The sequence below is a fragment of the Equus quagga genome, chromosome 20 (genome assembly GCF_021613505.1).
Source record: "Equus quagga isolate Etosha38 chromosome 20, UCLA_HA_Equagga_1.0, whole genome shotgun sequence".
Classification (NCBI taxonomy): Eukaryota; Metazoa; Chordata; class Mammalia; order Perissodactyla; family Equidae; genus Equus; species Equus quagga.
The window spans coordinates 43,057,572-43,073,983 of record NC_060286.1 but is presented as its reverse complement, the minus strand read 5'-3'; the positions used below and the strand labels follow the sequence as shown (position 1 = coordinate 43,073,983).

Genomic DNA, 16,412 nt, shown 5'->3' with positions numbered 1-16,412 from the left:
TTCTGCAACTCTGGACTGCCCACCATCCCCGTGGGCCTGCACTCATACCGTCTCTCCCCTCCCTAGAGTCCACCCAGACCGTGCAGTCCCTCCACAGCTCAACTCGGGCCCTCAGCAGCTCAGCCCGAGAGAAAGAAATCAGAAAGCTGAATGAGGAAATTGAACGTTTGAAGAATAAAATAGCAGGTAAGTGTTGTAAGTATAGCTACTTAGTCTCTGTTCTTGGGCATTAATCTCTGCAAAGAAAATTTTCAGTCCTTTTCATAAGGTAGAAAAGCAGAAAAAAGCTTAAGCTTTAGCAAACCTATTGAGAGTTCTGGTATTTTGTCAATTTATTTAAAATTACTTTTCCACCTATCTTAGCTCTAATAATAAAATTTTATATTTACAGTTAGAATCAGTTCCTAATATTTTATCCATAAACTCAGAATATTTTGCATTTCTCTCAGCTTTCCTCTTTGTAGCTCTGAGACAGAATTGCCATAACTTCTTTCTTTCTAAGGCTTTCATCGATGGCTCTGCCTACTTTTTCAGTGTGTTAGGTGCTTAGACCTGTTGTCACCATCTGTCTTTTGTGTTTGTGGTTATCAAAGCTTCCTGAAGACTCAAATCACTTTTAGGTCTTAACCTTTAACCTGACACATGAATTGGTTCTGTAGTTGACTGTCATCTCCAAATGAAACCTGAGTCAGATGCCTTCTCTCCATTTTCTATCTGGAACCCTACCATCCTGATCCCGAAAAAGACTTCATTGAGTTGATTATTCACTAAAACCTTGTTGCACCCTTTGGTTACATTGTGCTGGCTTACACATGTTAGCACGGACTGAGACAGATGGGTGCACGCTGCCGTGGGGCTCACAGTCCCAGGAGAGAGCTGTTAAACAGATGGTCAGAATCAAGTCTAGTGTGTTCACGTATGCAGGTGGCTGTGAGTGTGACACTTCTGTGTGTGTGAGAAAGTCAAAAAATCTTCTCAATGATAAGGTGTTAGAAATTATTAAATAATTCTCTTCAGTAAGTCAGATAAAGTTTCGCATATAAGGGAACGTGATTTATTTTCTCTTTTGCTCAGATTCAAATAGGCTTGAGCGACAACTTGAGGACACTGTGACACTTCGTCAGGAGCACGAAGACTCTACACATAGACTAAAAGGCCTGGAAAAGCAGTACCGCATGGTGCGACAGGAGAAGGAGGACTTTCACAAGGTAGTCGGGCTCGAGTTTGTGTGAGGAAAGTTTAAATGATTTGCACAGTTGTGTACAATTGAATGCGTGCAGAGGTTTGAGGACCTCCTCCAAAACCATCATCTGTGCAGTGGCCTGTGCTGCCTGCAGATCAGAAGGAGCAAAACTGGCTTCAGGGTCCTGCTGTGCCCAGTTGCTGCACAGCCTCTGAGGCAGCTGGCAGAGCTTGGGCTCCTTGTCATAGGTGCGGTGTAGGTGTGGCTTTGACCAGCACACACTTTACAGCCATCGTCTTTAGTCTCCACCACAGCACTGCTGAGTAAATGGTATCTCCCCTATGTGAGAGTAAGGACATGGGGATTCAGGAGACTCGAGGGGCTTCCCTACATCTCAGCTCCCACAGTAAGTGACCTAGCTAGATTGACGTGCTTGGATCTGGCGCCAGAGTCCTTGCCCTTCACGCTCAACCAGGCTGCCCCAGGAGTGGCCTCTGCCCTCCTTCTTTCAGCAGTGACCTCTTACCTATGACAGAGCACTACAGAAGAGACTATTCATTAAAATGGGGGTGATTTCCCTCATAACTCCTTTATAAATTTGATTTTCAGTAATGTACATCAAACTGTGCTCAGACAACAATATATTCATACCACAGTTAGGATCATGTTTTCTAAAATACATTCATGTATACACTTGAGTCATTGAACCTGTAGTTTGTGATCTGTTCTCTAGAATGTGCGGGATTTCAAAGCCAGGTTGATTGTTCAGTTCACCATGGTGTCATACTGCTTGCAATTCTTCACCTAGAAGTGCTGTGTAGGAGAGGAGGAGCCTCATTGATATAGTCACAGAAACGCGCACTGAGCCAGACCTAGAGGGCCCTGGGGGACACGCTCTTCTCCCTGTGGTGGGAGCTGCCCTGCCAACTTCCTCAGATTCCGCTGCCGCAGTGGGTGAGCAGCCCGATGGTTGAGGGGTCAGCTTCAGGGAGGTGAGGTGATCAGTGCATCATGGTGAGGCTGCGTTGTCAGTACACCCAGAGGGACAGCCAGCATCCATACCTCAGGCTCTGGTTAAGGGTTAGCTAGCTATTGATTGTTTTTATACAATTCTTTACTTTGATTAAAATCTTAAGCGTTTTCATATATAATGTGTTCTTTTCTGATTTTGCTGTGTTTAAGTAACTAGAATGGTGACCAAATTCATGCTTCATCCTCCTTTGTGATTGTGTAGATGACAGAGAAGAGGTCAAAGTTTCTTGGGGGTTTTTTTTGCTGAGGAAGATTTATCCTGAGCTAACATCTGTTGCTAGTCGTCCTCTGTTTTTCCTTTTTTATGTGAACCACTGCCACACCATGGCCACTAACAGACAAGTGGTGTAGGTCCACGCCTGGGAACTGAACCCAGGCTGCTGAAGTGGAGTATGTCAAACTTAACCATTAGGTCACCGGGGCTGGCCCCAGAGGTTGAAATTTCTGAGCCACACTTGCCTCTGTGAGCAGGCTGCTCCATTTGGGAGGAGGGTCTTTCCTGGAGTGGGTTCATGCTCAGCACCTGAGCGCAGGTAGACTTCTTCCAGGCTGCGCGTGTGGCTGTGCTGTGGCACGGCAAAGGACTTTTTCCAATAAGGTGGATTCTTGGGTCCGTGGCTGTGGTCTATAACCAGCATTTGCTGTTACTTTTAACTCCTTAATATAGTGGAAGACTGAGCTTCCAGCTTTTCAGATCTGTGTTAAGCAAATGGAAAACATCTGTAATTTTTTTTGTTCAGCAATTGGTTGAAGCTTCAGAACGGTTGAAATCCCAAGCCAGAGAACTCAAAGATGCCCACCAGCAGCGAAAGCTGGCCCTGCAGGAGTTCTCGGAGCTCAATGAGCGCATGGCAGAACTCCGCTCCCAGAAGCAAAAGGTTTCTCGGCAGCTCCGGGACAAAGAGGAAGAAATGGAGGTGGCCATGCAGAAAATCGACTCGATGCGGCAGGAAATCCGCAAATCCGATAAGTTCAGGAAAGAGGTAGCTTTTTAGAGGTTTCAGGGATTGTATTGATTGGACTTTTGTATGATCTTAATAAAACGTCTCTGAAAACTTGGGCTGTATTACATAAATTACTTTAAAGTGTGTCTTAAATTTTATGTGAGGCCTAGTAAGTTGATCTGCCAAGCATTTATTTTGTAGTTCTCAGCCCTCGATATCTGTTTGTGAAATTATTAAAAAGAAGTTTCTGTAGTACTAATTTTTAAAAATCCTCTTTTAAAGCAGAGTATTCTCACACCACAAATATAATAAAAATACTTCGTGTTGTGATATAGTGTGGCTGGAGGAAACTTGAGCACCCACGTCAAAGAGGATAGAAAGGGAGGAGGACATGTTCCAGCCTCGCAGACCTTACATCAGCTGCCTTGGATCAGCATTTATAAGACTTGGGTTTCAGAACTCCTTTACACTCTTAAAAATTATTGAGGCCCCCCAAAGAGCTTTTGTTTGTGTGGGTTATAGTTCTTAATGTTTACCATGCTAGAAATTAAAACTGAGAATTTTTTTCAATGTAACAGTAAACATATTACAGGTTAACATAAATAACATTTTTTATGGAAGGTAACTGTTTTTTAAAAATTAGTGAGAAGACTGGCGTTTTTAATATTTTTGTACTTTTCTTTAATATCTGGCTTAATAGAAGACACCCAAGTTCTCATGTATGTTTCTGCATTCAGTCTGCCGTGATATGTTGTTTTGGATAAAATATATGAAGAAAACTCAGCTCCTACAGATAGGCAGTTAGAAAAAGGAAGGGCCTTACAAACGCCTTAGGCCCTCGGAACTCCACTTGGAGGAATGCTGTCCCAGATATTCTGAATGTTCTACTATTAACAGGCAACGTGTTTTAAGCAACTCTTAGTTTAAAATTCTATTAAAATTTACTTGGTAAACTGCAGAATGCCCAGAAGAACATGCCCTTGTTCTTTTCACATTCAAGGCTCTTTGTCATTTGGCCTCAAAATGCCTATTTGTGTTTTTCTTAGATAGTTTATTCTGCAATCCAAATGCATTCGTAGTTGTAGCCACCTATAACTCAAGTTAGTGAAACTCGTAATTAAGCAATACCATTCCACCTCTGGATGAATAGACGTCTGGGGTTGGCTTTTGGAAGTAGGCCTGTAGATGGAGCAAGCTGGGCCAAGTTGCTAACTATTGACGCTGGTGATGGTATATGGACTTCATTATACCTCTCTCTGTTTTTGTGCGTGTGTGTAATTTTCCGTTTAAAAAATGAATCCATGTTCTACACGTATCAGAGGTACTTGTTTTCACAAACCAGTATCCTTTTTTGAAATTTAATCTCAAATTATCAATTTAAACTAGATTTTAAATTTGTTTTGTTACAAACCAGCCCTCCTAGTTAAGCCCTGAAGTATATTTCTCAGCTTTTCACTTGTAATAAAATCTTACTGAGAGTGAAGAATTACAAAGATCTTTCAAAATTTTGTCCGCTTAAGGTTCCTTTTGGGTAAAGATCTAGCTGACGCAGTGGGCTTGTTTTGTGTTAATAAAGGACGGATGTTCCTTTTGTAGCTGGAAGCTCAGCTCGAGGATGCCATCGCCGAGGCCTCCAAGGAGCGCAAACTTCGAGAGCACAGCGAGAACTTCTCCAAGCAAATAGAAAGTGAGCTTGAGGCCCTCAAGGTAGTGCCTGGTTAGGGTCTTTATTCTTACTGAGAGAGGACAGACTGTTCTCATTACTAACTCTGTTATGGTGGAAGTTGTCTTGATTCATGTGTTTATTAGGGTGACCTTTAACACAAGACAGCTCCAGATGAGACACAGGAGAGGGAGAGATGGTAGGACATGAACCTGCCTTCATGATAGCTTTTCACTTTGAAAACCAAGTTCATTCATTTCTTTCCCTATATAAAAGCTGCAGGCAGTTTATAGTAAGCCCTTGTAGACTAACAGATAATACTTCTGTATATCCTGGGTTTCTAAATTCAGTAGAATCCATTCGTGGAAAAGTTCCTTAAAGCTCGTGTCTTGCTGCTGATGGTGGAAGAGACAGGCTAGTTGTCTTGGCCAGAGGGCAGCAAGGTGAAGCCAGAGGGAGTGGGACAGCGAGGGGAGGGGCTGTAGTGGCAAGAACACAGGTGAGAAGGCGGTGGGGCTCCTTGTTAGCCTGGGGTGACTTCAGATACGGGGCTCCACTTTCTGAGCCTCAGTTTCCTTGTCTGTGAGATGGAGGCAGTGGGTCTTCTCCCACCCTCCCGCCTTGCCCATCAGCGAATCCTCACCTCTCCCCCAGTACATATCCCTAAGGGGTCTATCTCCATCTTCTTTGCTTCCACTGGCAGCACTGTTTGTCTGGACTCCCGCTCCCTTGTGACTGAGTCTCCTGTCCCTCTCACTGTCCCCTGTAGTCTGCTCTCCACACAGAGGCCAGAGTGAGCTTGTTAAACTGAAATCAGAGCTCATCACGTCCTTAGTGCTCTCCGGTGGCTTCTCGCAGCTCTCGAATAACCCAACCTCCTCGCTTGACAGCTCCTCTCCTGGCACTTCCCCACATAGCCTCACTCCAGCCACGGTGACATCCTCCTCTCCTTCAGATGCACCTAGCTGCTTCTCACCTCAGTACCTTTGCCCTTGCTCTTCCTCCCGTGCTGAAGCTCTAGCCTGACATTTCCCTTCATCTGTCACCACCTCATGCTGCCTCCCTAACCATCCCCTTTGTGTCACCCCCCCCCCCCATTCTTTATCACATTACCTGTGTTACCGTCTTGTTGCTTACTTGCTGCTTTGTTATCAGTCTTTCCCCCTCTGCCCCATGAGAGCAGAGACCTTGGTATAACCCTATTACCGGAATGGTGTCTGACATGTAGTCATCCCTCAAGAGAGTACTGTTGTATGAGTGAATGAACAGCATGACGAGACTTTGAAGACAATTCAGGTCAGAGCATGAGGCAGAGCCTCTGGGGTCCCAGGCAGATCTGGGCACATCTATTCTGCAAGGCAGATACTCTCACCCCCTAAAATCTGCCTTGCAGTTGTTAGAAGGACCACATGACTGAGGCCAGCTACATCGCTTAGTACAGTGCCTGTTGTTGGGAGAGCAAAGGAAATAGCGTTTACAAGTACCTGCACGTGGTAGGGATGACACATGACTCTGCAGAGAGGGTACAGAGATTTGTCGTTTATTTTAACCTTTATCTTCAGATGAAGCAAGGAGGCCGGGGCCAAGGTGCCACCTTAGAACATCAGCAGGAGATTTCCAAGATAAAATCTGAGCTTGAGAAGAAAGTCTTGTTTTATGAAGAAGAATTGGTCAGGCGTGAGGCCTCCCATGTGCTAGAAGTGAAAAATGTGAAAAAGGAGGTGCATGATTCCGAAAGCCACCAGCTGGCACTGCAGAAAGAAATCTTAATGTTAAAAGATAAATTAGAGAAGTCAAAACGAGAACGGTAAGTGTCACGAACCCCTCACTGTAGAAAAGGCAGGCTTGTATGCAAGCCAGAGATGGGAGTACCAGCTGAGTTAGGACCTTCTCCAACTTCCTGTCTCCTTTACCCTCTCAGGCACAATGAAATGGAGGAGGCAGTGGGTACCGTGAAAGATAAATATGAACGAGAAAGGGCAATGCTGTTTGAGGAAAACAAGAAATTAACTGCTGAAAATGAAAGGGTAATTTAAAATATCTGGGGTATCACTTTGGGAAAGCTCTAATTTTTTCATTCTTGAGTCTTGGAAGTTTGGTATTTAAATATTTCAATCTTTAAATGAAGTAATATGTTTGATCTTTTAAGTGGGATGTTTTCATTTAGCTAAAAGGTGGTAATTACCTGAAAACACTCTCTCTTACCACTTTTATGTTTAGATGTGTATTGAAATGTGGCTTAGTTAGATATAGTCAAAAAGTCATATCAGAAACTTAATTTGGAAAAATCTCATAACAAAGATAACTTTCACAATCTTCAGAAGAACTTACAGTTTTAGTAACACTAATGTCATGTTTAAAGGATGCCAAATAACGAGTTGTGTGGTACACTTGTTTAATTTCAGCTTTGTTCCTTTGTGGATAAACTCACAGCTCAAAATAGACAACTGGAGGATGAACTGCAGGATCTGGCAGCCAAGAAGGAGTCAGTTGCCCACTGGGAAGCTCAGATTGCAGAAATCATTCAGTGGTACGTGTGCGACAAGCTGGTACACCTCCGTGAGACTGCCTCATGCTGTTCTAGCTGTTTTCTCCAGCTCCTACCTCTGCCTATCTGATTCTGTCGCTTTACCTCGAGCTATTTCTCTAAGGTCTTGGTACAGATCTTGGTACACAACTGTTTCCCCTGAATCACTAATGTCTGGGGGCAGCAGTTCTGCCCACTAACCATCACACTGGGCTAAAGGTGGAGAAACCACTCCACCAAGTCACTGAAGGTGTAGCTCAGGCTGTGCACACCCCCGAGTGTTCTGGATGAAGTGGAGGCACAGCTTTCGCAAAGCACACACCGCACAGCACAAGGACTGGGAGACCAACAGAGCAAGCCAGGACTGGCCCTCTGCTAATAAAGACATTTGTTCGTCGTGGGAGAATGGTGTTTTGGCTAATAGGACCTATCACTTGTCCTTAGTAAGGCGAGAAACAGTCGTCGTCTTTGGCTTCTCTCCCTCACAGAACATCTGCTCCCTCCTCTAGGGTCAGCGACGAGAAAGATGCCCGGGGTTACCTTCAAGCTCTTGCTTCTAAGATGACTGAAGAGCTTGAGACTTTGAGGAGTTCTAGTCTCGGATCAAGAACACTGGTAGGTTTTGTTCTAAAACCTGGATTTTTATTCCTATGGAATTCATTAATGACTTTATCTTTAATATGAGTGCAGCAGTTAAGTATCATGCAGGTAATTCCAGTGATGTGACTCTTTTGTGACCAGTAAAAGTTAACCCAGTTTGAGGAGCTTTAACATTTTCTCAGTTATTGGGAGAGCACAGATTCTTTTGATAACATTCATTCATTTAGCAAATAATTATTGAGTACCAGGCTCTCTAGAGAAATCTTAAATTAGTAGGACTGGATTCTGCCCTCAAGGAGATTTTTTTTATTAATTTGATCCTCCATCCATCCATCTGTCCAGTCAGTGGTCTGTGTGTCTTTGAGCACCCAGAGTGTGGCAAGCTCTGGGCTGAATGGAACATCAACTCAGCCCAGTACTTGTTCCTTGGCGGCAGCCACACATATCCCTCCTTTCTCCTCCACTGTTCTGGGTCCAGTTTACCCTTTTAAAAATATATGTATGTAAGCTATTTTGTGAATAACATAGAAGTAAGAATAAAGGCGGAGTGAGACAACTTCATTAGAATTAAAGCTAAAACTTAAGTTTAGTAAACCCAAATTTTTATTCCAAGCTTTCCTGATTTGAAGGTATATTTACCAAAAAGGGAGCACCTTCAAAAGCTAACTGCGGGGCTGGCCCCGTGGCCGAGTGGTTAAGTTCGCACGCTCCGCTGCAGGTGGCCCAGTGTTTCGTTGGTTCGAATCTTGGGCATGGACATGGCACTGCTCATCAAACCACGCTGAGGCAGCGTCCCACATGCCACAACTAGAAGGACCCACAATGAAGAATATACAACTATGTACTGGGGGGCTTTGGGGAGAAAAAGGAAAAAAATAAAATCTTTAAAAAAAAAAATGTAGCTAACTGCTCATCCCCTGTTACATGAGAACACGGAACACATCCATCTTGTAAATACTGAATCTTGTAGATACTATTGCTGGCTTTAAATTCGTCTCTGATAGGTTCTAGTGTGTCATTACCTCTCATTCTTCTTGCACTTCCATCATCAAAACACAATACTTTTGAAAACATTGACAGCTCATAATTTTATTGAAGAATACAGCCATGTTCTTTGCTCCATAATTAGAAAACTTTTTTTTCTTTTCTTTTCTTTTTTTTTTTTTGAGGAAGATTAGCCCTGAGCTAACATCCACCTCCAGTCCTCCTCTTTGCTGAGGAAGACTGGCACTGAGCTAACATCCATGCCCATCTTCCTCTATTTTATATGTGGGATGCATGCCACAGCATGGCTTGATAAGCGGAATGTAGGTCCGCACCCTGGATCCAAACTGGCAAGCCCCAGGCCACTGAAGCAGAGTGTGCAAACTTAACCACTATGCCACCAGGCCAGCCCCCAGAAAACATTTTCATTTTTAGATTTTTAGATTTATAAATACCAGTTAGAATGATCAATACAGTTTTTTCATTTCTACTTTTATCTTTTCTTCCAATCGTGTTTACATATACACTGGCACTTATGAATTGCAGTAAGTAAATTTTGTGTACAAACCTCATAAAAGATGAAAGAATACTGTGATGGCTTCTTTTAGCAAAATGGAATAGTTGAGAGTCTTGTTGCAAAATACTGTGAACAGTTCTTCCTGTTGAAGGACTAACTGGATGAGGATATATTTCCTTTTTGTCCTTAGGAATGTATTGTTCGCTTACTGGTTCTTGAGAAAATTCATCTAGGACAGGGTCATCTGAAGACTCCCTGGGGATTTCTCTCATTTGGTCCATGTCACCATCATTGTTAGATAAAACACTGCTCTCTGTCCCCCACACCCACTTCTGATTGTCTGCTAGTTGTGAAACGGCTCCCTCAGTCGGTTTTCTTCTCTTTACTGTTATGGATAGAAAATGAAAATTCTCAGCTGTCTCCAATGAAAGCTTAAAAAAACAGTCTGCCTAGATAATGTTTCCGTATTTCTTTTATACCTCTTGAAAGTTGATGAAATACATTGGGCAACTCAATAAGAAAACGAAAGCAGAGCTGGCCTCATAGCATAGTGGTTAGGTTTGCGTGCTCTGCTTTGGCAGCCCAGGGTTCACAGGTTCAGATCCTGGGCGCAGACCTACGCGCGGCTCATCAGCCATGCTGTGGGGCATCCCACGTATAAAATAGAGGAGGATTGGCACAGATGTTAGCTCAGGGCTGATCTTCCTCACCAAAAAAAAAAAGAGAAAATGGAAGAATGCTGTAATCAGGCTGGTTTATTTCACTGTCGCTTCATCCTTCTGGGTCATTCCATCATTCCTCGTTTTTCTTGTTATTTTATTCTTTTATCCTACGTAGGAATAATTGAGGAGTAATGACATAATTCCCAGGATGATGAAATAGCAAAATGTTTCAAGATATAGGAAAAATAAGATAACTGTGATCCCATAATATATCTTCAGTTTGTAAAAGTCTGGTGGAACCATATAGAAATTATACGATAGGGGCCGGCCCTGTGGCCAAGTGGTTAAGTTCACACACTCTGCTTCGGCGGCCCAGGGGTTCGCCGGTTTGGATCCTGGGCGTGGACGTGGTACCACTCATCAAGCCATGCTGAGGCGGCATCCCACATGCCACAAGTAGAAGGACCCACGATTAAAAATACACAACTATATACTGGGGGGCTTTGGGGAGAAAAAGGAAAGAAAAAAAATTATGCTGTAGGATCAGTTTTATTCTTTTAAAAAAGAATAAAAGTAAATTTTATTCTTTAGAAGACCTGTAAGAAAGAATGAAAGTCGTAAAATATCAAAACTAAAATTGAGTCTGATAGACTTTGATAATATCTGAGTTGTTTAAATATAATAAAAGTTTAAGATTAGAAAAAGATGAATTACTTATTTGTTAGCATTAATTTTGTTAAGCAAATAACTAGCTTAAAAGCATGTTTTTGTTATTTGAACTAATGTCTACAGGATCCCCTTTGGAAAGTTCGTCGTAGTCAGAAGCTGGACATGTCTGCACGGCTAGAATTGCAGTCTGCTCTTGAAGCAGAGATCCGGGCCAAGCAACTTGTTCAGGAGGAGCTGAGGAAAGTCAAAGACACGAATCTCTCCTTTGAAAGGTATCTGGAACTGTGGTCTGGCTCGCAGTCAGGAACTGAGGGTCTGTGTGACCTTGGGCCCGCCCCTGAGCTATTGCGTCCCTTGATTGGAAAGTGCTTTCAGCAGGATAACATTTCTGACACTTAGTAGGTGCTCAGTTAGTATTGGTTTGATGAATGTGCAAACGCACTTCACCTACTGGGAGGTTATGCTTAGTGTTTTCAAGAAATAATGACAGCGATGTGAGTCCATGGTTTGGAAGTGTCGGTGTCCCTTTCCATGTGTGGAAGTGGGGTGCTTGTCTTCCCTGTGCTGGGTGGCAAGACTCACAGCCACACATCCAACAGGCACTTCTCTGGCCTTCCTCTTCATCTTAGTGCTGTTCAGTTCATCAACGTAGAATTTTTCCTTTTAAGCTAAAAGTAATATTTTAAAATAAAGGTTGAACATGGTATGCCTATTTGGAATTTTTTTTCCAACTTCAAGCCATTATAAGAACACCGTTTTTACACAGCAGTTAATTCAACAGATGTTTGATGAGAGTCTACCATTTGCAGATACTGTTGTACACGCTCAGGATACAATAACGAACTGCTGTTTCCTAAGAACCAACCCTCCCTGCCTGTAGTAGCAGCTGTTGATGTGAGGGAAAGGAGAAGCTCTGACACTTCTCCATGAGAGGGCAGGGACCCAGAATTGACAAGTCACTAACGGGATTACCCACTAAAAAAACTAATAATAGTAACAGCTACCATTTAATTATACTTCCTCTGTATCAGGAACCACCATGAGAACTTTATTCTGTTAAATCACATGACCCTTGCAGTACCCCTAGGAGGCAAGCACTCTTACTATCCACATTTTACAGATGAGACCGTGGTGCAGAGAGGTGAAGTAATTGCCCAATGTCACTCACTAAATAAGTGGAGAGCCAGGATTTGATGGCAGATCCCCCACTCTTGGCACTGGACAGTACTGCTAGCCTCTTGGCCAGATGTTAACTATATCAGCTTGACTTTGCTCTGTCCCCTCCACGAAAGCGTAGGAACCACAAGACTCCAGCGGTCAGGCGGCAGTGACAGTGCTCTTTGGTGCAGCATCTTGCCATTTATAGGAAAGACATTTACAGGTCTGATGGCTGAGTAATCTGGGCCATGTGTCCTCAGAGGACAGAAGACTCATCTAGAAAGAGATAAAGAGGGGTTGGCCTGGTGGTGCAGTGGTTAAGTTCACACTTTCCACTTCAGTGGCCCGGGGTTCGCCGGTTCGGATCCCGGGTGCGGACATGGCACCACTTGGCAAGCCATGCTATGGTAGGCGTCCCACATATAAAGTAGAGGAAGATGGACATGGATGTTAGCTCAGGGCCAGTCTTCCTCAGCAAAAAAAAAAAAGAGAGAGAGAGATAAGGTCAAAAACTCCAGTAGAACTTCATGAGATATCCTTTTATAAACCATGATTTTTTAAATCCATGTTTGTTTATAATTCCGAAATATTCATACTCTCCGTAAGATGCTAAGTAGAGAGGCTGACCTGTGCCAGGAGTGGATTCGTGTGTCTGTCCAACAGTGTTGGTTGAGGACCTGCCCTGTTCTGGCACTTTCCCAGGCACTGAAGATAAACCCCTGCCCTCACATCTTGACACTCTCTGAACTAGCACATGGATGACCTGTTCTCTGTGCACTTAAAGCCATTTATTTTTTGTTTCAGTAAACTAAAGGATTCTGAAGCCAAAAATAGAGAACTATTAGAAGAAATGGAAATTCTGAAGAAGAAGATGGAAGAAAAATTTAGAGCAGATACTGGTAAATTAAAATCATAAGCACCTGAATTATACCTTTTTTTAATGAAATGGTTTTATTTTAGATTTAATAGTTTTTAGTTATATGAAGAAAACACATAATTCCAAAGCCAAAATTCTGAAATAGGGTACATTTGAAGATAGATTCCCCAAATCTGTCTTCCATTTTTGGTTTTTGGTTCATCCTTTCGTTTCATCTTAAAAATATAAGCAAATACGTATGTATGTATAATTAGACTTTCGTGCCCCCCAGTTACACAGAGGCCTGCTCTGTGCTCCATCCTGTACCTGGCAGTGCCGCAGCTTGCAAGATGGTCCAGGGCCCTTCCCAGTCGCACAGCGCTCTGCGGTGGCCCGTGCCAGCCCCAGTGCATAGATGTTGGATGTTCCTGTCTCTTGCTATCATAGAAAGTGCTGCAATGAGTAGCCATGTGCATAAAACATCTCATGTATTTCACTGTCTTTTGGGGATAGATTTCCAGTAGTAGGATTGCTGGTTGAAGGGTAAACATGGATACACTTATGCTAGATGTTGGCCCATTCTGCTCCAGAGGTTGATACATTTGTGTCCCCACCACAGTGCGCAAGGGTTCCTGCCCACAGCCTCACCACGGAGTATGATTTCGCATTCTGAGTGGGTGAGAAGTAGCGTCACAGTACGGCCTTCATTTGCATTTTTCTTATTATGAGCAAGATTGAGCATCTTTCATTTGTTTAAGGGCTGCTTGTAGATCTCATTCTATGACTTATGTATTTCTATCTTTTGCCCATTTTTAAAAATTAGGATTAATTCTTTCTCTTAATTTTTAGAAGCTTTTTCTATGTTGAGGACTAGAGCCTTTGGTTTTGATGGAAGTTGCAGATATTTTTCCTAGTTTGTCTTTGTCTTTTTGCTTTGTTTATCATGGTTTTTTTGGCCAAGCATAAGGGTTTTTTTAAATTTGTGTGTCAAGTTTATCAGTCTTTTCCCTTTTTTGAGTCATAGGGAAATATTCTTGAGTCCCCGGTTGTTCAAGTAACATGCCCATGTTTTCTTCTTCTCTTTTTTGGGGGGGGGACGAGTAGCCCTGAGCTAACTACTGTCAATCCTCCTCTTTTTGCTGAGGAAGACTGGCCCTGAGCTAACATCCATGCCCATCTTCCTCTACTTTATGCATGGGATGCCTACCATAGCATGGCGTTTTCCAAGCGGTGCCATGTCCTCACCTGGGATCCCAACTGGCGAACCCCGGGTCGCCGAGATGTGGAACATGTGCACTTAACTGCTGCACCACTGGGCCAGCCCCCATGTTTTCTTCTAATACTTGTATGGTTTCATTTTTAAAATTTAGTTTACAGATACATTTGGGATTTGCTCTGATGTACAGTTTGAGGAATGGATCCACTTTGATGTTTTCCCTATGGCTGGTTAGTTGTACAATACCAATTCTTAAAAACTTCCTACCAATTTCACATGTGTCTTTTAATGTATGTGAGATTGCTGTGGGCACTTGGGTCTCCTTCTGCATTTTCTACCCTGTTTATTCTTCATGGGCAGGAACCACTTGATTCGAATTAGAGGGGCTCTGCTGAATCTGTTCTAGTCTCTAGTAGCTCTCCATCCATACCCCCTTGTTTTTAGAAATTTCTGAGGTCGTCTTCCCTGTTTACTCTCCCAGGTGAGCTCTTTAATTCGCCTGTCCAGCTCCAGGAAAAAGTCTAATGATGTTTTTACTGGAATCATGTCAAATTTATCAGTAACTTAGGGAGAATTGACATCTTTGTGACACTGAGTCTTCCCATCTAAGCATAAGATAGATAGTCTTTTAGGTTTTTTACCTTGACTAGTCTTTGTTTCTTTCTTACAGGACTCAAACTTCCAGATTTTCAAGATTCTATTTTTGAGTATTTCAACACTGCACCTCTTGCACATGATCTGACATTTAGAGTAAGTAATTATTTTTAAAAAGTGGCAAATTAATTTATGATGTTAGAAATAGTATAATATGATTTAACTACCAGTGGGGCCACAAACACACCAGTAAATTAACATCTGACAGTTTATCTCAGTCACTGACCCTGTAATTGACCCAATATGTTAAATCTTTAAGGTTAGAGACGTTTAAGATATTTGAAATGTTCCTAGAGAAGTTTCCTCTGCCTGTTTAGTGAGTATTTCGGGTATTTTTTTAATCCAAATTCTCACACTACAGCAAATGAAAAATAAGCCAGTCATCTTACGATTTCAGTGACTTCTCTATGGTTGTACAGTTTGGCCTCAGCAGTGGGTGGAGAAAGGTTGTTTAAAAGAACAGTCTGGCCCCAGGCACCTTGTCGTGGTCCTCTTGTTGGAATTCAGTGCAGCTTGTCTACACACAGGGTGACCCACCCAAGGAGTAACGCAGAGCAGCCTCTCCAGTTGCGTGGAGAGAAGCAGCCACTGGGTGCTGAGCGAATCCCACTTCCTCCCTTTGCACACTGCCAGTTCTTAATGGCATTCCTTGGAGGCAGTAGAGCCTCTCTCTCTTTTCCCAAAACAATAAGGGATGGACCCTTACTAGCAAGCCAGAAAATAAAAATAATGAAAGCAAATCTCGTTAATGGCATTTCTGATGAGGTATTTGTCATTGTTTTTGTTAGCTTTCCAACTTTTCATTTAGCACATTTTAACCTTTAGGAAAGTCTAGAGAATGGTACAATCAACATATATATGTATCTCTCATCTGCCATTTTGCTACCTTTGCTACCTTGCTCTCTCCATATACACGCGGCCTTTTTTTCCTCTGGCCTCTTTGAAAGTGAGTTGCAGGCATCAGTGACCCCAAATATTTCCTAAGTTTATTAAACTTATAAGTTTATTTCCTAAGATCAGGGACATTCTCCTGCCTAACCACAGTGTCATTATCATCATGTGAAAGACATTTTGCACTGGTGCTGTAGGACAGAACACAGCTGGCTGTTCCTCCCCAGTTCAGGATCCAACCAGAGCTCGTGACCTACATTTAGTTGTCATGTCTCTTTGGTCTCCTTTAATCTGGAACAGTGCCCCCATCCCCTGATCCCCTTTTTTTCTACCATTGATATTTTTGTAGTGTCCAGACCAGTTGTCTTATAGAATGTCCTACTCTCTGGATTTGTCTGGTATTTCCTCTTGATTAGATATGGGTTGAGCATCTTGGCATGATTTCTACTGGAGATGATGTGTACTTCCCAAGCATGGAGGATTGGTGATGCTAAGTTTCATCATTAGATTGAGGTGGTGTCTGCCAGATGCCACCCCTGGAAAGGGTCCCGGTGAGCAGTTAGCAGATGACGTTGGATGTCTGTCCACCAGCAGCCTTCCACCAGTAGGTTAGCTTACATCAGTGATCCTTGCCTAGATCATTTATTACAAAACCTAGGAGGGTTTGTATTGCTCACACCATTCTGGACGCACTCCTGTGTTCATTCACCTGTTGACATGGCTTTTTTAATCAAATTCGCGATGCTTGTCTTTTCCCTGAAGTCTTCAGTTTTTAAGAAGCACATATATTTAAACATTACATTCGCGCCAGTTCTTTCATAAACCTGTTGCCGCACAAGTTGTGGGCCTTTTCCTC

General features: G+C 42.8%; 1 protein-coding gene across 4 annotated transcripts in view; it reads left to right on the top strand.

Annotated features, from left to right (window-relative positions):
* CDC42BPB (CDC42 binding protein kinase beta) overlaps nucleotides 1-16,412 on the top strand; it is a 133,110-nt gene that overhangs the window by 86,798 nt on the left and 29,900 nt on the right. For all 4 annotated transcript variants that reach the window (XR_006886306.1, XM_046647315.1, XM_046647314.1 and 1 more), the window contains exons 11-21: nucleotides 67-186; nucleotides 1,075-1,208; nucleotides 2,956-3,198; nucleotides 4,756-4,866; nucleotides 6,385-6,629; nucleotides 6,744-6,849; nucleotides 7,228-7,352; nucleotides 7,859-7,964; nucleotides 10,905-11,053; nucleotides 12,744-12,838; nucleotides 14,682-14,761. Coding sequence is in view for 3 of the 4 variants with exons in the window: in XM_046647315.1 (XP_046503271.1) it covers nucleotides 67-186; nucleotides 1,075-1,208; nucleotides 2,956-3,198; nucleotides 4,756-4,866; nucleotides 6,385-6,629; nucleotides 6,744-6,849; nucleotides 7,228-7,352; nucleotides 7,859-7,964; nucleotides 10,905-11,053; nucleotides 12,744-12,838; nucleotides 14,682-14,761 (1,514 nt within the window). In the remaining variant the exon portion in view is untranslated. The remainder of the gene's footprint in view (nucleotides 1-66; nucleotides 187-1,074; nucleotides 1,209-2,955; nucleotides 3,199-4,755; nucleotides 4,867-6,384; nucleotides 6,630-6,743; nucleotides 6,850-7,227; nucleotides 7,353-7,858; nucleotides 7,965-10,904; nucleotides 11,054-12,743; nucleotides 12,839-14,681; nucleotides 14,762-16,412) is intronic.